The sequence below is a fragment of the Moschus berezovskii genome, chromosome X, assembly GCF_049115385.1.
Source record: "Moschus berezovskii isolate FMDL1 chromosome X, NW_MosBer_1.0, whole genome shotgun sequence".
NCBI lineage: Eukaryota > Metazoa > Chordata > Mammalia > Artiodactyla > Moschidae > Moschus > Moschus berezovskii.
Window position 1 is genome coordinate 121,056,453 of NC_142488.1, and position 27,084 is coordinate 121,083,536.

General features: G+C 37.3%; 1 protein-coding gene across 1 annotated transcript in view; it reads right to left on the reverse strand.

Moving 5' to 3' along the window:
* LOC129564133 (fibrous sheath-interacting protein 2-like) overlaps nt 1-27,084 on the reverse strand; it is an 84,362-nt gene that overhangs the window by 11,996 nt on the left and 45,282 nt on the right. Inside the window, exons 15-17 of the mRNA XM_055437779.2 lie at nt 23,882-23,915; nt 12,030-21,003; nt 1,346-10,665 (exon numbers count right to left, since the gene is read on the reverse strand). Coding sequence (XP_055293754.2) covers nt 1,346-10,665; nt 12,030-21,003; nt 23,882-23,915 — 18,328 coding nt within the window. The remainder of the gene's footprint in view (nt 1-1,345; nt 10,666-12,029; nt 21,004-23,881; nt 23,916-27,084) is intronic.

The following is a 27,084-nucleotide window of genomic DNA, read 5'->3' on the forward strand; positions in this document are numbered from 1 at the left end:
AAACTACTGATAAAGGATGTAAGAGAAGAAAGCAGGTAACCAAGAAGAACTGATGGGTATGTCTGCAGATGGTTAAGAAGTAATGACATGAGAGTCATGTTCTACAGTTGAGACAGATTTTGTGCCCAAGGAATTACTTACATATGAATGAAGACTACTAAGTAAATACTAATATAATTTTGAAAGCCCAGAGAGTAAAAGACATTTCAGAGCTAGAAAGGACCTTTATCTAGTCCAAGAAACTAAGGACCAGGGAGATTTCCGTCAGTATATGACAGTCTCAGTATTTGAAACAAAAAAAGTACCCATCAATGTATTCACTAGCTCTGAGACTTAGTCCAGTGAGTTGGAAAATGGTGTTAAGGAAAACATGCTCCTGGGCCTAGGCTCCAGGCAGGCTAGTTCCACAGAACTTTGCTCTGTGAGCCACAGGTGTGTGAGTGCACAGTTCAAGAGGCTCATTTACACTTAGGGGCTTTGGTATTCAATGAGAAAATGGGGTTGATCAGTGGAACTCTATCTCCTGGCAACACTGCCCCTAAGATCAGTAAACAGAACTAACTACTTTTTCAAATAGTTGCACTGTACTAAGGACAGCATTTTGGCAGTTCAGATCCCCATTACTGAAGTACATTTGGAGCCCAAATATGGGACTGCAGAGAAACTAGTTCATAAAAATAGCAGCACAAAGACAACTGGATCCAGAACAAGGCTAGAATGGGAAAGAAACTTAGTTTGTGCTGAGGATGTATATAGAGAACTGGGAAACAAAGGGAACAAAAGTGAAATAAGAAGAAAACTCTAAAGAGCTTTTGGTCTAATATTTGTTGATAAATGTTCCTAAGTGAAAACAATACTTCTGAGGAGTTTTAAGATTGAGGATTTCAATCCAATAGAGACTAGTTTAGCTGATATTCTAACTAGTCCTTTTGGACTCATATAGCACTGTGACAGTGTACATCCATTAAAAAGAACTGTGGTAACGGTCAGAATTGTATTTCCTCTGAGTTGCCAAATGAAAGCTACAATTCCAATCAGCTCTGTTTGCTATTAAGGGTGCTTCTCTGCACTCCCACTCTTCAAGAAATGGCAGTTCAGTTTGACTGGCTACTGGAAACTAGCCTGCCACCTTTGCATGAGCCACATTGCTGATGGGGTTAGTCCCAGGAAAGCAGAGGAATGTACTAGAGGAATCAGAGTCCCTAATTCTACTGGGCTGGGCAAGAGAAATTGACCATACTTTACAAGTACATTCCCACAGACCTCCCTGTAAAAGGAAATCACAGAAGGACAGACAGGTCTTACTAACCGCTCATTTCTTTTCACCACTGCCTTTTGCACTTACCTCTAAAGGCTTTACATTCAGTCGTCCCATCTGATCCAAAGAAATGCGTTTTTCTTTCTTTCTGTTTTCCCCAGCAAGAATCTCAGTTGAGTAACTCCTCCCACTTATTGACGCTCTTCTCAATGCTTCAATGCTGTGTCCAGTTCTAGCTAAACACTCAGTCTGCATCTTCTCAAGAGATTGCGTTTTTATAGAAATGACGCCTAAGTGCTCTGCAACAATGTCGGGATCAATACTAATTGGTTGTTTGCCGAGGTGAGGAATTATCCTAACTGAAAGCTCCTCTTGCCTTAAACCTTGATCTAACCCTTTTTGCTCTAGTCTAGGTTCTATTTTGATAGCATGCTCATGCACCTTTTCAACAATTCGATCAACGTCTAAATCACCAAAGAGATTAGCACATGGATCTCCTGAGCTAATCATTTCTAATGGACAGCTGGAAACTTTCCTGATAATTAAAGAAGCCACTTCTTTAGGAAAGATGTGGTTTGTATCTTTCATATCATGATAAAGTTCTTCATGTGTTCCAGATTGTTGTAGTACACAATTATAAACAGAATCAACCATCTGAGAAATAATTTCTATGCTTTCTGGATTTAAAAAGGATTCTTCAGGATTGGCAGCTACAATACTAATGTTTTTTCTGGAAATTTCAGCTGTCACAGATTTTGTCAATTGAGACGCAATTTTATTTAACTCAGGCTTTGATAAGTTTTCAGCATCTTTGCTTGAGGCACTTGGCAACTTGACTAGTTTAGCCAAGAACAAGGCAAGTGTTTCCTCTAAAAACCTGGCATCTAATACAGCCTCTTTTTTGGTTGGAGACTTTTTCTTTGACTTTGGATCATCGATAATCTTAGCCACCTTTTCCATAATTTTGACAGCTTCTAGAACTAACTCTGAACTTGATGTTTCTTCCTGTTCTTGAGGATGAAATTCTGAATTGGAAATTTCCTTCACCATTAAAAATCCTATTATATCAGAAAGGACATTGCTCTTACCCATTAAATCTTTGTATACTGAAATATGGGAGCCACAATGCTTTAAAACAGTGCTATAAACAGAAGTAACTACTTTTTCAATAGTTGCACTATCTGTTAAAGATACAGTGGATGACTCTTTAACCTGTGGCACTACTGTAATATGACTTTCAGAGATATATTGTTGGAATGAACTCAAGATTTTTGAGCTTATTTTTTGCATTTCAGCATTCAGAGAATTGTTTTGTTCCTTATCTGCTTTTGGAAACATAGATAGAAGCTTTGACAAAAACTTTACAGCAATTTCTTCTATTATGTTAAAAGGCAGTTTGTAAGCCCGGGATGGTTGAGGCTGGGGAACTTCACTAGTTTGGATAACACTTCTAAGGATATTTTCAATAGTACTATCAATTTCTGTACACTGAAGTGGTGTTAGTTCTCCAGAAAAATAGTTTTGTAACTGATTTCCAGTCACTTCCTGTACAACTAAATTAACTATGGCTTCTGAAAGGATTTTGCAACCACTGCTAATACACTTTCGTATGCTCTCTTGAGATCCAAATTGAGGCAAGAGATTATTATAAATAGTTTGAACCACTACCTGAGTAATTTCATCATCATTAGGATGTAAGGATTTTATATATTGTAAAATCATATCTTCATCTTTGGAGATCTCTGTTTTAACTGTACTTGCTAACTTCATTTGAAGGAAATCTAAGTCTGTGTACAAATTATCCTCAGACATTTCTGTTTTAGCGTTGGCTACTGTTGAGAAAATTTTTGATAGAAGAGAAGAAATTATCCTTTCTAAAAATTTGTAAGGCAGCATTATGGTATATGGCGATGATGTTTGACATTCTTTGCAGGCTGTCTGGGCCACTTTATGGACCTTTTTCATAACCTTCTTAGATTCTAGAGGCAAATATTCTGAATCTGGAACCTCATCATAAAATAGCAAGTTTAGCTGATACTGAAGAATTTCTTCTATTATTGCATTAGCTAGCCTTTTTGCAAATTTTTCAACATTAAAATTTATGTCCTCGCAGATGGAGTCTTGAGATCTATAATCCTGTAGGATATTGCATATAGAGGAGTGAACAATCTTATTGACCAACATTTTATCAATTGATGGTATTTTAGCCATAAAAGGTGTCTGATCTGAGGAAGGTATTTTAGTTGCAGATGCCATGTTATGTATGGGTGGTATATTATCCATAACTATCTTTTTCTTGGAAGGTCTTTTAACCACAGACAGTTCTTTTTGCCTGAGAGGTGCTTTATGAACTGCTGAAATGTTATCCTCAGATGGAAGGAACTTACTTCCTTGATCTGGGTTTAATACTTTAATTTGAGCATCTGAAAACTCCTTTAACAGGGAATCAATCAGTTTCATAGCCATACTATAGAGCTCAGCTGGATTTACATCATTGGTTACATTTTGACATGCATCATATGTATCCAGTGAGGAAGAAAAAATCAATTTGTTAACTATTTCAGAGATAACATCTTCTAAAAAGTTAGCAGGGAAAATCATGGGTTTATTTTCTAGTAGGTTCTGAGGATTGTCCCATTTATGAGGTTGCCTTTGGATCTCACTCTCTTCCTCTTTTGCAGGAGCATTTTGTTTAGCTGAATTCACTGAGGCATGCGGGGCAAAATCCTTGCCACAAGCTTGAGTTACATATGCTGTATTTTCACGTAGGAGACTTGGGTAATTTAAATCATCCACTGGTCCCTGGAGAGAAGATGTTTCTAAAACATTTCTGTAAATGCTTACAGGGACATTTTGGGCATGTTTAGAATGTAAGATCTGTTTGTCATTTGTAGCTGGGTAAGCTGGAGAATCCCTCCCCTTTTCTTGGATCTCTGTATTTCTCACCTTGGATGTCAGAGATGATAATTCAAGAGGTATATCCCCTTTTCCTAATGAACTTCCTTTTTTCTTGTCACTCTTCTTTTTACCACGTATTTCAAAACCTGGTTCCAGGACAACTTTGTTTTTTGTATCAACCATAGCTGGTGAAAGATGTTGATATAGCTCATCACCTCGCCCTTTCTCATCTTTTCTAGACACATGGTCTTTCTTCTTGATTTCATTCTTTGTAAATGCTGTACCCAAATCTGGCCCCAGAGTATCTTTAGTTTTCACACTGGTTGTCGTTGAAGTAAGTTTTGATATGTTCTCATCTTTTCCAGTTGAAGTCTCCTTTTTCTTTTCCATACCTCCAACTGACTCTAATGCTATGGTAGTTACTTTGCTCTTCATAATACTACTCATATTAATACATATTGGCTGCTGGATGCTGCCTGTTTTCATTGATGTCTTCTTTTTGAAGTTCTCTTTTCCATTAACTGCTCTGCCATCTATTTCCAAAGTGTCCATTTTGTTTTTCAGGTCTGAGGTTAGGGGAATAAGTGTAGATAATCGTTCTATTGAAGAAACTGGGTTCTCCTTCAAGCTTCTGTTTATCTTTGTAAAGGTTTTATATGGTAGATGTTGAATTCTCTGCATGATGCTATCCACATCGAGAAATGAAAACAAGGTAGAAGACCAGTCTCCTGAAAAAAGGGGCTGAATCTTGAAAGCAGAGATTGCCTTCTTGGTTAAAGCAGCAACCATGTCTATAACAATGTTACTTCTATCATGTTTCTGAACATTTTTAGATCCATATATTTCTGTCACCTCATCATACACGGAATCACATACTTTATCAACTGTTTCTTTATCTACTGGTGGAAATGAAAACATTTTTTCAGCATTTGTTATAACTTTAATTTTGCTTTTCCTAAATTCCCCTATCAGAACATTTGCAAATTTAATAGCCAGGCCCATGGTACTTCTTTCCGATATCTCTTTGTCCTTAGGGTTTTCAGCAATTCTTGGTAGAGTATAAAATTTGCGAACAAGGTCAATGACGACATCTTCCAAAAACGTAGCAGAGTATACAGAAGTCTGCGGGAGGGACTGTATTTTTTCTTTAATGGGATTCAAGAGTTCAATGACATCATCATTTCTGGGTAAGTCACTGGGAAATGATTTTTCATCACATAGAAATGGTTGCAGATGGTGGTCCACAATTTCCTTCATAATGAAACCAGCTATTCTCCCAAGGAATGAGCCTCCTCTTTTGTATGCATCTTTCTGTACTTCATCTTCAAACTTAATTTTTTTAATAATATTGTTACATATAGAGTCAACGAAGTCATCAATTGCCCCTAATTGCAAATTTTCCACATGTTCCTCTGCCTTAGCAAGTCTAATCTCATGTTCAGAAATTTCTGTTATAATATCATCAGTTAGTTTTGAAGCTGCATTCACAAACTCATAATCTGGTGGCACCTCTTCATCGTTTGGTTCTATTTCAGTCTCAGGTGAAGGAAACATATGTTCCAGAAGCTTGTAAATAATATTTTCTAAAAGGGAACGAGGCAATACAGTAATGCATGATGGCAAGTCATGGCTATCATTGTTGATGGTGTTGAGTACATTTCTGATGATATTCTCCTCTTGGAGGGAGGAATAGGAACAAGTTGCTAATTTTCCTAAAACTAGTGACTCCACCTGATAATCATAAATTTCTTCTAACAGAAGATGATATATTTTTTCCCCAAAACTAACAGCATCATTTTGTATAGCTCTATAAATATGAACCAGAGATTGATAATCATCTAATATTTTTTCATAAATAATATTAACAGTTTTTTTAACCATTTCTTTGTATCCTTCTGAAAAATAGAGATTTTCATGCAAGTGATCTGCAACTAAAATTTGTGAAGTGGTGAATTCTAGCACAATTGATTTTACTAATCTTGTAACAATATCTGTAACATTGGCTTTTGCTTTATGTGGATTTTCAGTAGCCAAGACATATGAGAATATACAAAGAATTTTGCATAAAAGCTCAGAAATTACTTCCTCCAAAAAGACAGCTGAATTCACAATGAAGGATAATTCTCTTCGCTTAGGATCTATTGCTCTCTGCTGATAAATTTGCTCCATTTTACAAGGAAGAGTTTTATCTCCAGGTAAAAATGACTCAAGATGATGATTAAATATTTCCCTTATTATATAACTTGCTATTTTTGTTACAGGTATATTACTTATGCCTTTTTTATCTTTCGAAAGAGACTGGTATAGCTTTGAATGAGAAATGTCAGTATATATGGCATCAACTATAGCCTGGATACTGTTTTCTGAAATTACATTTTGATTTTCACTTCCATCTTTAATGATGCATATTGCATGTTTAGAAATTATTGACATGATTTCATCAATCAGTCTCACAACTGTGTTGTTGAAGTCTGACTGCAAAAAGTATGGGTCTTCTGCACTGCAGTTCAATAGATTTATCTGAGATAAAACCTGAGTTACTATTTTTTCCAAATGTGTATGTGACAATATGGTGGTATACGTTGTACAAGTCTGTCTTCGGAGTCTTGATGTATTGATTGCATAATGAACTCTCTTTATCAAAACATCAGCATTGAGTTTTGAATATGATTTGAAAGGCAGCTTTGCTATGAAATATGGAGGAATTTGGAAATCAAAAACTTCAGCCAGGATAATTTTAGTAAGCCTCTCAGCCAGTGTCTTGGTGTCACTGAAAAAGTCCTTATTAGGTTCCAGTTCATATTCTTGTAAGACTTTGCTATATGCTGTATTGATAATTTTTATCACTATGTCTCTATCTACTGGTGGCAAGCACAATTGTTCCTCAGCATTTTCTAGGGTACTAACTTGAACTTTTGAGAATTCTTCTGTTATCAAATATATGAATTTTTCGGCTGTTTCCAACAGTTCTTTTTCTGAATCTCTTAGTGATTTTGTTTGTACAATACCTAATGCTCTGTGGAATATTTTGCTTAAAACTCCAGAGATCACATCTTCCAAAAAGGCTGAGGAGTAAACACTGGCAAAAAAAAAATGTCTTCTTGTACTATCAAAGTATCTATATGATGAAGTAAATGACAACTTTCCATACAAAAATGGATGAAGATGTTGTTGGCAAATATTTTTAATGATAAAACTTGCTATTCTATCAATAAAAACATTGTCACTGCTTGTGATATCATGCTCAACTTCTTCTTGAGACCCAGAGTTTTGCCTGATATTTCTGAGTGTGGAATCAACGAGATGCTGAACATCATCCTCTGAATAAACAGATTCAGGTTCATCTTCATCTTTTGAAAATCGAATCTCATGTTGAGAAATTTTCATCCTAATAGCATTGATTAACTTTGCAGAGATTTTACTGTGATTAATTTCTGATCTATCTTTTGGAGTTTTGCTATATGGAACCATGTTAGATGCAGAAGGAAAGATTCTAGATAATAGTAGTCTGATTATTTCTTCTAAAAATGTGTATGGCAGCAAAGTGTGATATGGAGATGAATGCTGGCTTGGCTGGGTAGGTTTAGTAATGCCTCTAAAGATGTTCTGAATTATGTTCTCTGCTGTCAAAATAGTGTAGGAAGAAGCTGACAAATCTCCAGAAAACAGCGGATGAAAAAGATAATCAGATATAGCTACTACAATTAAATTGGTGATATTTTCTGCAAAAATATCACTGTCTTTGAGTTCTTTACTATTAACAGTCGGTCCATGATGTTTCAGAACATTCTTATAAACTGAATTGACAAGTTCATCCACGGTGTCTGTATCTACAGTGGGGAATGGCTGCTCTTGGTCATCACGAAGAATGCAGATTTTAGCCTTGTTAAAATGGTTGTTTATTGAGTTTACTACTTTTTGGGTCATTTTATCCAAATCACACTCCATGTTATATTTTGGATTGAAGACCTTTGATAATAGTCTGGCAACAATTTCTTCTACAAATGCATTAGGATAAAAGCTTATACCTAGTGATGATGGCTTCTGGGGTCTGTGTGACTCTGTGACTTCACCGAGAACCTCTTTAACCATATTTGATATTTCATCCAATGGAGACATTGAATGAGGTAAGCCCTCTTCACACAAAAAGGGTTGAAGATGATTTTCAATAATCTCTTGAATAATAAGACTGGCCATTCGGTCAACCATAATTGGGCTGTGGCTTTCTATACTTTTCTGTATTGACCCAAGTGAGTCAGACATCTGCAAAATATTATAAATAGACTCCACCATATTTTGAAGGTTTTGTTCTGTATATACACATTGACAATCATATTTAGTGAGCCAAATCTTATGCTTTGAAATGGCTAACAAAACTTTATTTATTATACAGGTGGATAGCTCATTAAAATCTGAAGTCTTTAAGTATTTACTTCCTAAGCATGAAGCCTCACTGGGTGGAGGAATGAGCTGAGATAATAGTCTTCTGATGACATCTGCTAAAAATGAGTATGAGAGCATGGTGATATAGCCTGTTGAATGTTGACAATTAAGTTCATTTAGGTTCTTTTGAAGTTTCAGTAGTATATTTTCAGCTTTAAGAGGGTAATATGAATTAGGCATGAGCTTTCTTGTAAAGCACAATGGGAGCTGGTAGTCTATACTCTCTTTCAATATGCCACTAGTTATCTGTTCTGCTATTGACATGGCAGCATATGCCAGGTGATCACTACAGGTAACTTGCAATGTGTAGTCCCATGATACATCATTATAAACAGAGTCAACAATCTTACTAACAGTTTCTTTATAGACTGGTGGAAAACACATCTTTTCTTCAACATCCCGTAAAACAGTGACTTGAGAGGTATTAAACTCATTCACCACGCAGTTGATATCTAATATATTCATCTCATTAAGCTGGGCTTCAGTGATATTCACATTTTTGCCCTGCACTGAGGTGGTGAGATTAAGAAAAATGTCCACAATTATTTCCTCCAGAAATGTGGCAGAGTACACGCCCGTGTTCATGCCTCCTGGATATTGTATGTTAAGAAAGGCTGTTGCCTTTTTATTTGGTCTTCGAAGAGGAGGCAGAGAAGGGAATTTTCCTGAAAATTGCTTACTGAATGGGGTTTGCATCTTTGAATGAATCACCCTAAGATTATTTGATGGTCCTGTCAGAGGTTTGCTATCATAACTCATGAATCGCACAGAGTTTTTACCCTGTTTTGATTCTTTTAATTCTGGCCTTTTTGCTTTGGGGAAACTAGGAGGTCTCTCACTTGTCCTGTATGTTAAATGTTTGTCTGTAACTGGTGGACTTCTGGGAGGTTGCGGGATACTGCATGACAATTTTTCCATTAAGGATTTTACCAAGCTATGGGAAATAATACTAAGCATAGACTCTTGATCTATTTCTGCCAGATTTTCGAAAAGGTCTGACATGTCATATTCCTCAAATGGTAAGCCATAGTCCATTGTTAAACTGGAATAATCATCTACACTTTGAGGTGTGTTGAAGAGTTGACGTTCTGTTGATATTTCGTCAGAAAGAGGACTATTCGTAAGAAAGTTGTTGGTTGTGCATTCTTCTAAGAGCATTCTAATAAGTTTCTCACACACAACATTCAGAAGAAAAGCTGATTTAGGGGAGAGCCCTAGGTTATTTCTAGAAATTCTATGACTTTGCGGGTTATTTGAAGATAGGAACATTTTTCTTGCTGTTTTACCAGAATCTGTATCCCAATTTGGGCATTCATCTGGCAAAAACAAATTGAAAACAATATTGAAAATTTTGTTGACTACTTCTTTAGATTCAGGAGATCTTAGGCTGCCAACCAGAGTGTTTAACTTACATGCTAGAATGCTTAGTTTACGTTTCTGTATTAGTTGATTAAGTTGATGAGTAGGAGTTGATTTCCAACCTTTGGCACATACCTGTCTTTTCATAGTTTTCACTTTGTTGCAAAAGAGCAAACTATGGCTTTTAGGTGTGGAGAGTGATTTGTTTTTTCCTTTGCTGTCAAGGTGATGATTTATTCCTATTTCTTTGGACAGAACATGGATCACTCCTATTAAGAGATCCTGAAAGAGATCACTGAAGTCAGCCACAACTGCTTTTGGGCAATAAATATATTTTGCTTTCACAGAAACCACTTTTGTAACATCTTCCTTTAAAATGTCACTATTTAAAAGGATTTGAATAATGACCTCAGAAATACTTAAAGCAAGTCCTCTGATAGAAATTGACCGATGCTCAAACACTTGGGAGTGAACTAATATAACCTCGCTACAAGTTGTATCTTCATTTCCTAGTGACTTCTGTTTTGTTTCACCATCTTTGGTGCAATCAGAAATGCTTGAAATTAAACAGGAAATAACCAGTTCAGTGAGATGTTCACAAAATTGATTAAGTGAAGAATCAGTGTTGATGCTTCTTAGAGGCTGTTTTGATTGATATATTTTGCTTAGTAGTGTGGAACTAATAGATACTTTGTCATCAACAGGACCTTGAAACAGAAAACATTGGTATTTTTTTAACATGCATTAAGGAACAATGTTGACCATTCAAAATACTGGCGATATTTTATATATGAATTTCACTTTGGGTATACCTTACTCAAGAAATAGAAAAACCTTGTCAAGAAAGGAACTGAGTTTTCTTCAAATGTCTACTTCCCACATGTGAAATCTTTACTTCTGCTGGGAAGCCCATTTAAAATTCAAATCTCTAATTGCTGGTTTCTTCCTTGGCTAGCTATGTTGCTTTAAGAAGCTGGAAATTCTGGGGCAGAAAAATGATTTCTAGCTTTTACTGTTACAAGGCCCTCGAGTGATTCCAGTGATATTTAGAAATCTCATATAATTCTTAAAAACATTCTTGGCTATTTAGCCAACTATCCCATTTGGGAATAAACAGTATATAATAAATTGAACAGGATGAAACTGTTGATGTTTGAATGTGTTGACATGTAAAACCAGCTATTTCATATGGTTGCAACCCAGTATATGCATAGGAACATTCATAGAAAGGGAGTGCAGATATCATACTTGTAAGCATGGGTTTAGAGAATTATACCTAAAAAGACTTTAGGTCAGAACACTGGAACATGAACAGAACCAGAAGTTTAGTGCCACTGTCCTTATAAACTGTTATCAGTAACTTCAAAGACTTTAACTGTATACCTCAAAAAGAAGTTGGATAATTACAGTCAATTAACTATGCAAGAAAGTGAAAGTCGCTCAGTCACGTCCGACTCTTTGCGACCCCATGGACTCTATAGTCCATGGAATTCTCCAGGCCAGAATTATAGAGTGGGGAGCCATTCCCATCTCCAGGGGATCGTCCCAATCCAGGGATCGAACACAGTCTCCCTCATTGCAGGTGGATTCTTTACCAATTGAGCCACAAGGGAAGCCCAGCTATGCATGAGGTCTGACTATAATGTAAGAAGTTGTTTTTTAAAGAACTTAAAAAAAAAACCCTCTTGGAACTTCTGTTTGGGAACTGCCTTTAAAGGAGTTTATGTCTCAAGCAAGACATCATTTCATAGCCATACCTCATGCCCAACCAAAATATCCCACTTTAAATTATGCCTATTTAATCTCATCTGTAGATAGGGAAAACTGAAAAACACTCCTCCATATAAAAATTATGTAAATGGGTAACATTTATTCTTTTAGCATACTGCCCAGTTGAAAAACACACAGCTTCACAGGTAGATAAACAGCCACCCCAAATCTAAGGCTATTTTCAGAGAAGTGGTAAATGTAGCTTCTTGCATGTGAGGGCTAAAAACAACACTCTTAACGCTGTCATTGACTTTTTGCCCCTAAAACTATGCTATCTCTTTATAAGTCATCCCTCACTCACCTCTGGTTTCAAAGTTGTTGAAATGTGTGACCACTGATGTAGTAACATATCTTGCTACTAGGTGGACTTCATGTGGTCCCAGTTCCCAATCAGCAAAAGCAATGACTCCAGGCTCTTCAAGAGTTTTCTCTAACTTCGGGTACTTAGTTTTCCACTTTTCCAGTAAAATGGAATCTCCACTTGCCACAAGGCCTTTGTTTTCTTCTTCAGTTCCATAGCTGTTTCTTTTTTCCCATATTTTAAGCAGGCTTTTCTCATTCTTTAGTTGTTCAGATGTTAGGCGTTGAAGCCTTTCATTTGATATAAAAAAAGGCTTCATGGTTTCCATATTTTCAGTAGTGTGTGATGTTTGATTTGAAAGGCCAAAACTTGTCAGCATGGTATTGACAATATCTTCTGCAGCTAAACATATTTTGAGTGGGGAAATGGTAGTCTGTATTTCATCTGAGTTAACAACTGGTTTGAGGGGCTCATAGTGAAGCACTCTTTGATTTTCACCCTCTTCCATTTCTCTGAAAGACATAGGGTACTCTAGTGTTGCCTGTGCAGAGTCACTGGATTTCTGAGATGGAATTTGTAAGACACTGCCTTCTGGGAGAGAGTGGTCTCCTTTCACAGCTTTATCAAAATGGTTGAAGACTTGGGCTTCACTTCTAGAAGATGATGATTTAAACTCTGATTCGAGCCCTTCCATTGGCTCTATGGTTTTAGTTGAATCTCCTATAGAGTGTCTGACATATGAAGGTACATCTAAGGAAGTCTTGTCCTTTATTTTCATATCTTCCTCTGAATAAGACAACAAGCTGAAGATTTGTGGAGGATCATCCCAGCAGCTAATTCCCTTTGACTTTGAAGTGGACATTTCTGGTCCAGTTGTAAATTGGGAGCAATTGACAGTGCAGGCATTTTTAGCTCCTTGGAGCAGATTTTCCTTTGGATGGCTTTTGATCATCAACTCATAGAAATAAGTGCACTGGTCTATCAGTGTGCTGATGATCTGACTTGCTATGATGTTTTCTTCAAATATGCTAGTTGAAGATGGTTCCTTGTGGCATTTTTCTTTGTCTAGATTGTTCTTAATTATACTAAGCATGTCAGTGACAGTATTAAAAGCATAAGTAAGCAATTCTGAATGGAAAAAGTAAAGTTGTTGAAGGGCATTGTCTATGTTTTCCTGGGAAATCATACTACTTGATTTAGATTCATCAGGAAACGTAGTCAGTGTTTGTAACTTGGGAAATATTGTTTTCATTGGTGGTTTCTGTTGCACAGCAAAAAAGTTTTCAATAGGTGTTCTCACAATTTCAGAAAAAGCATATGCAGAGACATGTTTAAACTGTAGGTCTGCAAATGACTCTAAGGTGTTCAGAACCCCTTCCAAGATCTCTTGAGTGATTTGGTGGCCAGCGATTCCCAGTGTTTTGTCTTTCAACTTTGTGTTATAAGTTGGTACATCGTTGAGACTGTTTGTTCGTAAGGAACCACATTTTCTTCTGGCAGCAGTTTCTTTCTTGCTTTGTAGTGTTTCTTTACTATCCGTTGTGAACATCTGAGTCAAGAAGCACAACTCTAAATTTTCAAATAGTTTTTTAATGATTTCCTGGCCAAATATATTAATTTGTGCTTGAGAATCCTCAACTCTAGAAGCAGCTCTTTTAAAATGATGGTGCCTGCTTTCACAAGGCTCATGAAGTGACAAACTTAGAAGTGAAACAGATTGTTCTAATTCTTTTGCTTTTGTTGAAATTTCATTCAAAACAGCCTTGGCTATCATTGGTAGCTTATATTTTTTGTTATCCATGTTGCTTGATTCTGTTTGCCATTTGTCAAACATTTGTTTAAAAATATCTTCTTTGGGAAAGAGTTTTTCTAATTGTGAAGAAACGTTCTCCAAAGAGAAGTGGGATTCTGGATTTGCAGCAGAGGTTGTACTAAAATACCCCCGTGGAAGTTTAAGATCATCTGAATGTGAGCCTTTTATTGGATCGGCCAAGTTATTCTTCATAGCATGTAGTCCTTGCAAAACTGCATTCACTATTCCACTTGCTCTCTCAATTTGATCAGAAAGTAAAGTGTTTACATTTACCACTGCTCTATTTTGCCTCACCTCTTCAAATTCATTCACAATTGTTTGCAGAATATTACGTACTATATCCCTGGCATACATTTTTAGCTCTGCAGTGGGGAGTTTTGCTCTCAGTGAGGGATTTTTGGCCTCCCCTATTGACAGTAGGTGTGGGAGCCCAACAAAAGTCTTGGAGCAGCTACCTTTTAGGGTCTTCTTTCTAGGACATAACTTGGTTTTGCTTTGGGCTTTAGCTCCACTAGGTCCGAGCTGTGGTTTTGTTCCAAATTTAGCCAAAGAGGTAACTTTTGATTTTGTTTTAAAATTTGTCTTAACACTTGCCCTAGGGCTGCCCTTGGGGCTAGCTTTAGAACTGCATGGCCTCAGAATTTCATCAGATTGACCTTTAGGGGATGAACTCTCTTCTAGATTCAGCAAAGCAAAATCTGTGATCTTTTTGAGAACCTTTTGAACCAAGTGTTCGCCCAGTCGCAATGGAGAAAATGGCAATAAGGTGTTTTCCAATGAACTGACACTTCCAATGCCTGTGTAAGGATAAACTTGAGCTATCACAGGTTTAGGGGGAACACTGCTTTTTTCTGCTTGTTTCAGTTCTCTAAAGCATGATGGATTCATCAGTAATCCATCACTGCCAGAGGCTTCCATTTCTCCTCTGGTCTCACTGTTTTCATATAACGAGGTCATAATTACTGAGAACATTTTTCTGTAAACACTTTCAACTATGTCATTTGCAACACTGCTTATATGTGACTGTAAGGCTTTTTTTCGTGCTGATGTTTTAATTTTAGAATCAGGTGTAAAGTGGGGGAGTTCATTAAATGGAGAACAACATTCTGTGTTTTCCAATACCCTTTGATATGCCTTCTTTAAAATTTCCTTAACTACACTGAACAAAGAATTTGTTTTTTCCTGTCCAGATTCTCCATTTCTAAATATTTCTTCCAATGTCCTTCCTTGGTTTTCCACTTCTGGTGTTTTTTGGTTTTCACCTGAGCATTTTGAAAAGAGAGACAGTTTGGTGTTGTCTTCCATTTTTCTTTGACCTGGCACTATTTCATTTTGTACAGCTAGTTGGGTAAAAAGATCAGGGTCCTGCTTTGAGTAAAAGCCACTTGCCTTCAAAGATATTTTATTACATAAACTCTTTAAGATGTTGTTGACAGTTTCACTTGCAATGATGTTTTCTTGAAATGAAGTATTGTTTTGATATGTATACATCTTTTGGATTTCTAGGTCTATGTCATTTTTTATAAGTGTCAAAATGGTATTGGCGATTAGGTCAGCATATTCCTTAAGACTAGCTTGTGATATACGAATTGCAGGTCTACGGTTTTCTCTGTAATTAGCTAATGTGTAATTTGTGACTTCTTGACTGAGAATGGTTCCAGCTGTTGATATTTTTGGGACAGTCACATCTAATGGCATTTGGTTTGATTCAAGAAACACACTGTTATTTTGTTTACAATTTGTAAATTCTGAGCCAACATCTGGTTTTTCTCTAGTCTCAGGATCAAGAATAAGTAGCAAATCTATTCTTTCTGTGGCAAAAGATTTTAATCTATTAAAAATAGTTTTAGTAATAAAGTGAGCATTTTCCTTACATTGATCAGGAGTAGATTTCTTGGCATCTTGTTTCTTAAGTACAGTTGTCTGATTATCATCAGAAAGAGCTGATTTCAGCTGAACATCTCTTCCCTTTCTTGCAAAAGGAAATCTCTCCCTTTTCCTTTCATTCACTGAATCTATAACAGGAGGTTGCTTACGCTTTGTCCTCTCATTCACTGAGTTTGTAACAAGAGGTTGTTGACGCTCTGCCCTTCCATTCACTGAGTCTTTAATAGGGGATTGTTGATGCCCTGCTTTGGAAGATGCATCAGAAAGTGCTGTAGACAATCTTGGAGAAGTGGAATCATTTGCACTGATGCGAACCATGATAGCAGAAACAAGATTTTGAAGAACAATATCCACCATATTGTTGGAAATCATAGCAACACACTCCTTAGGAACTAAAAGTGTAAGAATAGCCTTATTTGCATACCAAGGGTCCCTTTCAGAGTTTGTTTCCAAATGTCTCCCACTTACATTACATTTAAGAGTGGATACAGCAAGTGGGAGATTATTCTCATCTATTGTTTCCTCACAGATGTCAATTAAGATATCTTCAATGATATCTAGTATTTGAAATTGAAGTTTTTTACGATAATCACTTTTATTGAATAGCTTTTCAATAATATCTTCTGGCGCAACTGGATCAGTCTCTCTGTCAAATACACTTTTTTCATATTTGCCTTTAGTAGACACAATATCTAACACTGTGCTAACAACTTGACTTGGAATACTTTCAAAAGCCACAACACTATGAGTTAAGAATGGAATTCTTATGTCTTGATCTAATTTATGTTTGATTCCCTGTAAAATTTGTCTAGCCACTTCTGTGGCATACATATTTAATTTAGAGGTACTCAGCTGACATATCAAGGTGGTCTTTCCTGATTTACTGTGATCCACTGAGCAACAAGAAAATTGGTCTTCAGAATATGAATCTTTGGTTGATAACCATGGTTGTTGTAAAGCAATCTCATCCTGCTGTGAAGGTAAAGCCACAGGAACTGTGAAACTGATGTGAGGACAAAAGAGAGCCTTTACTTTGGAAGTAGCAAATGCTTCTAAATTTGTTAATACTGACTGTATAATATCTTCAACTACATTTATTTTGGTCAGTTTACCAATATTGAAAGTGGACTGAAGTGTGTATGGATTTCTGTCCAGTATGTTAGAATAAACAGGGGACTTTCCTCCACGGGTATGTTTAGGAAAAGAGATATCTGCTGGAAAGGTGATAGTATTATACCTATTTTCACTTTCATTTCTATCTGTCATGGTAGCAGAATAAAGTTTTTGAAATATGGTTCTAATGACATCATCTGCAACAATGGTTACATCTGCTTCAGATACTAAAGGGCCCACTGTTTTATCCAGGGACTGAACAGATGTTTGAGCAAATGGTTCATCATCAGCATGAGGAATGTCACATAAATGGGACTGGGGAAGAGTAAACACCTTTAACTGACCAATTAAATCATTCTGAAAAATTTCATTCAAAATATTTCTTACAATGGGCACAACTGGGGACTTTTTTGGCTCTTTGAGTTCTACTTCAAAAGTTTTTAGTGTTTTTTCTAGTTCTTGTTGCTTAAGATAATCTGATTTAGTTTCATCTTCTGTTGGTCTTTCCTCCCCAGCACTTTCTTTCTCTGTATCTGCAGGATCTTCTAGATGTGAATCTGGGTCAGCTCCTCCAGGAAGAAAATTTCCATAGACTGGCCTATATCTGTAATTTTCAATGCCTCTCTCTTCTGGTTCAGGTTCATTAAACATATCTGGAGAAATTGCATCTAAAATGAAATTGACTAAACTCTTAAGTATTTGTTTCTCTTGTAGTGGCTTACTTATACATGTTTCCAAATCTGGCAAGTTCATGTTTAATTCACTTTGAAAAGCTTTCAAAATAGTACTTGACACTTTCTTTGCATGACTGTATAAAGTCGACTGCAATTGTTTTTCATGTGTGTTACCACAAATGCTGGTATTTTCACTTTCACAGTATGTCTTGTTCTTTTTATCTCCACAGATTATAGCACCAAGATTTTCTAAATTTTTATTGGCAAACCCTTCCAACTTAGCAAAAACCATTTCAAAGATGTCTGAGGCCAAGGTTTTCAGTTTATTCAGATGCTTTTCTTTTGTGGTTCCTATTTTGGGGGCAGTAGTTTTCCCCTTGTTAGTTACCTCTTGGCTGCCTGGCCAGGTCACATTGGATGCTATGCTTGAAATTATGTCATAGCATCTGCTCATTTCCTCAAGAAGCAAAGCAAATGACAGGCTGTCAGTGTCAATATGCTCTGAGATAGCTTTAAATTCTGAATTTTTTAAAATGCCATCTGTCTCAACACCACATAGTTTTGAAACAATACCTTCTAGAATTGTATGAGAAATGAGCTTAATACTGGACTGCAGTGTACTGGTTGTTCTCAAATTCTTACTGACCCCCTCTGTATTTTGCTCATCAGATAGGGGAGAATGTGGGTGGTCTCCAGTGAGCTTGCATAACATATCATACAAGGCATCTCCAATTCTATCTAACACTTGAAATCTAGTACATTGGTGAACTTCCTCCTGCATGCAAGGGCAACGAGAAGGTAAAAGTTTTTGTTGATCAATGCCATCAGTTCCATGTGAGATTTTAGACCTTAGCTTATCTGAAGGGAGTAAAATATTACTTTTATCTGTGTTTCCACTTAACACCTCACAAATGCAAGTAGCTAATGAACTTTTCATAATGTCATTATTTAGCTTTGTGACAACAGAGTCTAATTCATTTTCAGCATCAGCAAAAAATCCTGTATGTCTGAAGTTCTTGGGAGGGCTATTCTTCCTAACATTTAGATTTTTCTTATTGTGTCGTAGTTCTTTCTGGATAGCATCCAAAACAATTTTTACCACTTTAGTTGTGAAAGTACTAAGGTGAGATCGAAATGAAGATTTCTTGTCAGGAACAGGCTTTGAATGGGCAGCATGACTTTCTGGTTTGAAGCAGGTTTGTAATTTTGGACAAATAAATGAGTTCAACTTCTTAAAAACTGTGTTAATGATTTTATCATTAAGGTTATCTACAGATTCTGATGTTGAGCAACTTGTTCCAGATTCTACCCAGGGAAGTTTTGTAGGGTCCACGCTAAGTGCAGATAAAAATTTCATCTTCCTTTTACTGTCAAACCATATTTGTAATGATTCTTTGTTTGGTACATCAGCATTATCTAGAGAAGTTTGATATACTGATGAAGAATGTCCGATAATATGACGAGAAGTTATGTGAAGTATTTTTAATATAGCATCTACAATATCTTGAGATACCATATGGATTTCTGACACACAGAACATCTGGTCCACACATTCTTGATGTGATGGATCTTGTGGTTTTCTTGAGGTAAGAAGTGAAGCCTCTCTACCATCTTCATAATCTGAGTGATCAGATGGCCCAGAAGATAGATCTTTGAGCATCTCTGCTAAAATACTCCTAATTATATCTTCTGAGGCTTTTTGTATTTGATATGTTTCATCTTGACTGAAAAGCAAAGTGTCTTTATTCAAACCTGGCTTGTCCTTTAAAGGGTCCTTATTAAAAGTTGGAAGGTCAGTATTTAATCCCTGATCATGAAATGCTACTTTGCGTTGATAAGCAGGCTTTGTAGTTAAGTTCATATTTCTTTTGCGTTTAAAATCAGCATTTTCCCCAGTTAACCAGTAGTCAGGAACCTGTTCTTGTAATTTTGCTTTTTCATCTTTGATAGACGAAATCAATACATTATCTACAATTCTGTCTATTTCTTCATTTTCGTCTTCAGAATAAAGGACCATACCAGGAACATTAATAGGTGGAAACAGGCTCCCACACCTAGGAGCACTAGCTACTCCAGTGCTGGTGAGTCTGTTTTTTTCTTCAGTGCCAGAGGGACTGCTCATTCTGGAGCGTCTGCTCTTTTGGACATCTGTTTTCACTGGTTTCTGATGTAGCTCAGCCAAGAGAGCATCAAGTAGCTGTAGGATGATCACTGTTTCTTCAGTTGCAATTAGCCTTTCATTATTAAGTCCAACTTGTATATAACCTAGTATAGTGCTAATTGCTTCCTTTATATAACCAACCAGAGAGGACTGGGAACAAATATTTGACACTAAATTTTGTATTTCTTCTTTGCCAATCAAACTGGCAGCATCAGTCTTAGCACTGGATTTCCGTTTGCTGACTCTTTGAACGAACATATACGTTGGATCTTCTCTGTGTTGCTGATAAGCTGGGTCAGTAGTAATTTTAAGATGAGCCAATTCACTTTGCTTAGACGATGCAAGGACCATTAACTTTTCTAAAATCACACGAACCATATCCTCTGCAAGATCATACATGTTCTCCAAAGCATAAGGCAGTGAAACTTCTGAAGTTTTTTCTTTTGGAGAAATAAAATGTTCTCCACTGACTAAATTTGATTTAAAGTGAACTGATATATTTTCTGGTGAAAATTCCTCAGTACATGTTTTCTTAACTGCAGACTGTAACTTCTCAAGCACATTTTCCATAATTTCAGCAGCTGCTGAGGAAATATCAACATTGGAGAGCAAGTCTTGTTTGTCAGTGTCAGTTTGGGCAAGCAAAGCTTCGGTCGTAACAGAGGAAAGGGTGGGGATGGTCTGGGTTAGTTCAGACACCATTTCCTGAAGAATGTTTCCTAAAACCAACTCAGCTTCCTCTTTTAGATGATGTTTAAAGTTAACAAAAACATTATTTAACTCCTGCATCTCATTGATAGCTTTTGCTTTTTCATCCGAAGACAGTGGGCATTCTAGGCCATCTGTTTCAATGGTAGCATCTTTACATTTCCTAGTGCCTGTTTCAATCCGTACAACAAGGTGACTATCGGATTTACAGGTTTTAAGATTGGGGGATTCAGATATCTCATTATATTTAGGTTTGGGAGCTTTAGGTTTGTTTTCCAAGTGTTCTTTCCTGTGATATGTTGTTTCTACATCTGTTCTTTCTTCAGGGGCAAAAGATGGTTTTGATGGTACCACTGGTTGTTCTACTGACCTGTCAGCTGCTTCTGTACAGGGCTCTGCCTGAACCATCTTACTTGTTTCATATAGAAATGTCTCACAGCATGTGCTGCAGCAACTCTCACTATCAGAAGAGAGGGTGGAGTTATCAGTCATTGGGCATGTAATATTTTGCAATCTTTCTTCATATTTTGTGATGGCTGGGTATAATACACTGGTCACCGCAGCCACGACCCAGGTCATTACATTTTGAATTATACTGTTCAGTTCTTCAGAAGTTATCTGGAAAGGAGGTGAGTGGAGATAGAAGGGAAATCATGTACAAATTATTCTGTTTTAGGGACAGCAACTAACTTTTAATTCCTTATATCAAACAATGCATAGTTAGAATCCAGCCATAGTGTATAAAGAGAACATAGGAAATCTATATAGAACACCAGATTAATTTCAAGTTGGTTTATTCTCTATGGCTGTGATCTGTTTTTTGAATAAGATTTCCTTTGATTCAAAATCTCTTGGATGCTGTACTTGTGCTCCTAAATGTATACTTATACCATCTCCTAGATTGTCTAACTGTTGAATATTTATTGTGCAGCACTGCACCCTTAAAACTGTCTGTCCATTTTACCTTTATTTCAAAAATCTGAACATATGCCTAGTATATACTTGAGCTCACTGTTGGTGAAATTTAAATGTTAGTAAAGTAATATACCCATTGAAAAATAAAGCAGAAAAAAACAAAACAAAAATCCTTTGGAACTATATAATAGTTTACTACTGAGGGTAAATGGCTTCTTGGTTAGAAAAAAATAGCCAAGCTCATAGAAAACAAATGCTCCAGCAAGAGGTAAGACTATTTTATGATCCAAGAAATACTTTAAAAAAACAGATTGCCTCTAACAAACTATTTCATGAAACAAATTTGCAGTTCAAACATGTGTGTGCCTTTGTGGACAGAGCCTCCTTTTACTTAGGCATTTGTTTAGCTAGGAGGTGAGGGTGAAAAATAAAGCCTCACTGTGGAGAGGTCAGCCTGTGGTCTCCCTGACTGGTCTGTTGCTGCCTTTCTCGGTCGATTGACTATGTTGATTTGCATATGCAAATCACTACAGCTACTTGTTTAAGTTTAATCAATGGGCAATAATTAGCACTGATGACTTAAGGGAAACGAACAGGCTTAGGTCCAATAAAAGATTATCAGTGCAAACTGTCTTAGATTGGGAGGCAGAGGACAGTTTAAGAAACAAATACATTAATTTCAGAAGGAAAAAAGGCTGAGCCCAAACTTGGCTCAAACAGCCAGAAGGTGGAGCACTTGAGGGAAGTTGGGATCTCTTTCAGTAAGTGCTGAAGTAGAAACCCAGGGCCTGGACTTGAACGGCCATTTCCTCATGGTTAATTGTGTTTATTATTACAGCTTAGACAGGGGACCAGGGGCAGATGACAAGTGCACCTGCCAGACTCTGTAACTGTTTGTGTACGTTTACTTATTGCAGATATATTTGGGGGTCATAAAAATCCTTTTCCCTATAATAAAATAGCATTCTTTTTAAAGTTGTTATAATCCTCAAGACAGCCAGACCAAGCATGTGTACCTTCCACAGGGACTGTTTCTCAACGCTATGGCTACAAGCCAGTGGCAGCAAAGGCTGGATGCCTGGCATTTTAGCTGTGCATTGTTTGATATCCTGGCACTTGGGTACCAGATTCCCTATCATGTGGCTGTTACTTCAGAATTATCTCTGAAGTTAGCCTCAGATTGCTCAAGGTTAGGCCAACATTCAGAGAAAAGTTAACACCTTGCTGGATGTAGCATATTCTCTCCTGACCAGTAAGAGAAGGTTTGAAGGACACCTCCAGGAAAAGTCATGTTATTAGAATCCATTTCCCAAATCTCTTAATGTATGTTTTATTGTGATAAAATACACATAACATAAAATTGACCATTTTTAAATTATACAGTTGAGCACCATTAAGTACATTCACAGTGTTATGCAAACATTACTACTATCTAGTTCTTGTAATGCATTTTTTTTCACCTACTGTGAATTCCAGAAAATGGCTACTGAGTTTGAAGAACATATTAATAGTCTGAAATGACAGCATACGGTTGAAAAACACTTGTTTTACCTAAAAATGACCTAAATCAGACACTTCTAAGAATCACATTTAAACATTAATAAATAAGTTTCTCACCTTCTTGGTCTAAGTTGATCGAAATCCGTTCCAATACATATGAGCTAAGCATTTCAATACATATTATTTTCTTATTACCAGAGATAATGTACAGTAAGTAGACCTACATTATTACTCTTAGGGTAGCTGAGAAGAAGCATGTCTTTGACATATAAACTTTGACATATAAATTTGGACATCTGTCAAGTTTTTAATGAAGTGAAATGTGATAAGTAGAATCTGACTTTTAGCTCATTTTCACTATACTATTAAACCAAGAAATATCTTCCTGGTGCCAGTATGTCTCAGCCTTTGTGTTTGTTGGACGGTCTATGAAACTCTCATGTACGTGTGAAAAAGTGTGTGAATGTGCTACTCCCCTGAACCCTTTTCTAGTTCATGATTCCTCTATCTAGCCCCAAAGTTGGGGCTTATCAGACTTACCTTATGCTCTTCGCCTGGTCCAAGTTGCAGGCCCCCCTTCTTGTGACCCCCTTCTTTTGATGGGGTAGCCATCCTAAGATTCTTCTTACTCCCAGGAGAATTACGAGATAGATCTAGGGATCCTGGTTCACTTACCTAAGGAGCAGGGTGCTCAGCCCTTGAGCCAGATCTGCAAGGGTCTGCAAACGCATTTCCTGTAATGCCTTCCCATTATGGAGTGAGTGTGTGGTATTGAATGTTTCCTTTGTGATGATTAATCCTCCCAAAGCTCCCCCAATCTACCCTCCTGAGGCCCCTGGGCAAAATGGCGATAACAGTAACTTTGTACCCCCCATAACAATAACCCTTTGAACAATAATTTCGGACCTTGGCAAAATTCAAGATTAACAGAGAATGAAAGTCAAGGAAAAGAAAAAGGCAAAGAGGGAAACTGACTAAAATCAACAGATGATTTTGCTGGTTGTCTGATTCGCAGATTTTTCTCTAATAACATATTAGAAAATATCCTTAGTTGCTCTATAGTGAATTTCATCATACATACTTTTTCTTGACAGTGATTTGGATGGTAGTCTTGTCTGAAAAAGTAAAAAGAGATTGATTTTATTACTTATGGTTAATCATTTATGTAAGTTTCCTCCAAATTCCTAATCATTGAATCAGATTACCTGTTTTGTGCTTGGGAGTTTTGTTTTCTCCCCAGTAGTTTACAAAGAAGAATAAGCTTTATTTTTTTTTATCTAATCCCCCAATTTAGCCTCTTATTTAGATATTGGCCCCTGGGCATAGGACATGCTCTATTACCCAGAAGAATTATTATGCAGAATAATGGCTGCATAAACAGTAGAATAATAGGTGCTGTATAAACTAACACTTGATATTGCCACTCTTGATCCACTTTAGCCATGTTTGTTCTGTAGTGAGTTGAGAAGATCATGGGGTTGGAAAGACAGGGGATGGGCTAGTTCTTTCTACTTGCCCTGTTTGACCAGAGCTTTCTGATAATTCACTTTCTACTCACCCCCTCAAAATTCCTAATCTCCTTGCCTCACCCCACAGTAGGAAAAGATCTATGTATGATTACTGACAATGACATTAAAATAATGGGTTTCAGATCACATGCAAAGCCAAATTAGATGGAGCCCCTTTCTAGGTATCAGAATATTCTCTTCTATGTTCTAATCAGGATTATTTATTCTGATCTACTACATGGAACCAAAATTATATTTTATTAAATTGTAGCAAGAGAACAACAAAATCATGTAGATCATAGGATAATAACAAAAAGTTAGAAAAAAACACCCAAAGCCTAAGTCTGATTTACTTTCATATTTTACTGCCTCCATGGACCCCTTGCCATAACCTCTTGACCCTCTTAAAGGAAACATGGTGCTCTATTTTCATTTTCACTTGGCCTGCCCTTATGTTATCAAATTTACTTTTTTCTACCAAGGCCTAACAATCCAATTTTGAGACATACAGTCAGACTGTGAAATGACAACTTAAACACTAGCAGGGAAAGGTCTCAGCTAGTGGGGTTAGGCAGCAATAGCCGATCCTCAGATTAATACCTTTTTGCAATATGGAACCTAGAACATGAATGCTCACCATCAGTGACATAGTTCCTATCCTTTGGCTTCATTAATTTTTCTGAGACCCAGTTTCTCAGGCCATCTCCAGCACAATTTCCTTTTTGTAGATCCTCTGCAATCTAACCCCATGGATGGAGCAGCCTGGTGGGCTGCAGTCCATGGGGTCGCTAAGGGTCGGACACAACTGGGCAACCTCACTTTCAATTTTCACTTTCACACACTGGAGAAGGAAATGGCAACCCACTCCAGTGTTCTTGCCTGGAGAATCCCGGGGACAGGGGAGCCTGGTGGGCTTCCGTCTATGGGGTCACACAGAGTCGGACACGACTGAAGGGACTTAGCAGCAGCTGCAATCTAACATACCCAGATTCTTTTTTTTCCTGCTCTCCCTAACCTCATACCATGGCAGCAAGTGGAGTCCTATGTATGTTTCTACCTGTCTCCACAAACTTTCTGTCCCAAAGGCATACTTTAAGATAAAAGGAAACAGCACAGACCTAAGAACAAAACTAACCATATTACAGATTAAAAAAAAACTTGTATAAGACCACTAGAAACTAGTTGTAATATTGGATACAAATCTGCAGTTTGCCATGAATTATCAGTTTCTCATTGGAGTCAACTGAGCAGAAACATGCAAATAAACGCATTGTTATGTGGGAAAGTTCCACCACAATTCTAGGAGTGCCATGATATTACATCCACTTTTCTCTAGTCTTCAGTGGTTTTCCCTGATAGGTTGATGCTACTAACGTGTCAAAGGTTTAGGTCGTTTCCAGTTTTTCACAGTTTAATTTGCCATGTTATAAAACTACAAACATAACCTTTCTGTTCCTAAACTTTTCCTCCATACAACCTTACTTTAGTCCAGAGAATAACTAGCCAACCACCCCTTGAAGATTAATGTAACAAGACTAAATTTTAGTCCGTCTGCCTAATCCTTCTGAATATCTAAGTTTTAATCTAATTGGTGATCCCCTATTGGTACCTCAGGCCCCTAGCTTGGGGTGATGCCTGATACCTCCTGATCATACATACATGTGGTCCATTCTATCACCAAATCTGTTTAATTATTACTACTGTTTACCCCATCACTATCTTATCACATTGGCATCCTCTTGTCCTGGTTTTTTTGGTTCCTAATTCTATTTTATTAAGCTCACCTGACCTGCCTCTTGAGAAACCTGTATGCAGGTCAGGAAGCAAGAGTTAGAACTGGACATGGAACAACAGACTGGTTCCAAAAAGGAAAAGGAGTACGTCAAGGCTGTATATTGTCACCCTGCTTATTTAACTTCTATGCAGAGTACATCATGCAAAATGCCAGGCTGGATGAAGCACAAGCTGGAATCAAGATTGCCGGGAGAAATATCAATAACCTCAGATATGCAGATGACACCACCCTTATGGCAGAAAGTGAAGAAGAACTAAAGAACCTCTTGATGAAAGTGAAAGAGGAGAGTGAAAAAGTTGGTTTAAAGCTCACATGGCATCTGGTCCCATCACTTCATGGCAAATAGATGGAGAAACAGTAGAAACAGTGGCTGACTTTATTTTTCTGGGCTCCAAAATCACTGCAGATGGTGATTGCAGCAATGAAATTAAAAGACGCTTACTCCTTGGAAGGAAAGTCATGACCAACCTAGACAGCATATTAAAAAGCAGAGACGATTTTTCCAGTGGTCATGTATGGATGTGAGAGTTAGACTGTGAAGAAACCTGAGTGCCGAAGAATTGATGCTTTTGAACTGTGGTGTTGGAGAAGACTCTTGAGAGTCCCTTGGACTGCAAGGAGATCCAACCAGTCCATCCTAAAGGAGATCAGTCCTGGGTGTTCATTGGAAGGACTGATGTTGAAGCTGAAACTCCAATGAAACACCTCATGCGACGAGTTGACTCATTTCAAAAGACCCAGATGCTGGGAAAGATTGAGGGCAGGAGGAGAAGGGGACAACAGAGGATGAGATGGTTGGATGGCATTACTGACTTGATGGACATGGGTTTTGGTGGACTCTGGGAGTTGGTGGTGGACAGGGAGGCCTGGCATGCTGTGATTCATGGGGTTGCAAAGAGTCGGACACGACTGATCGACTGAACTGAACTGAACTGAAGTTTTCTGTGTATGTTCTTTATGTTAGCATTAGAAAAAAAAGAG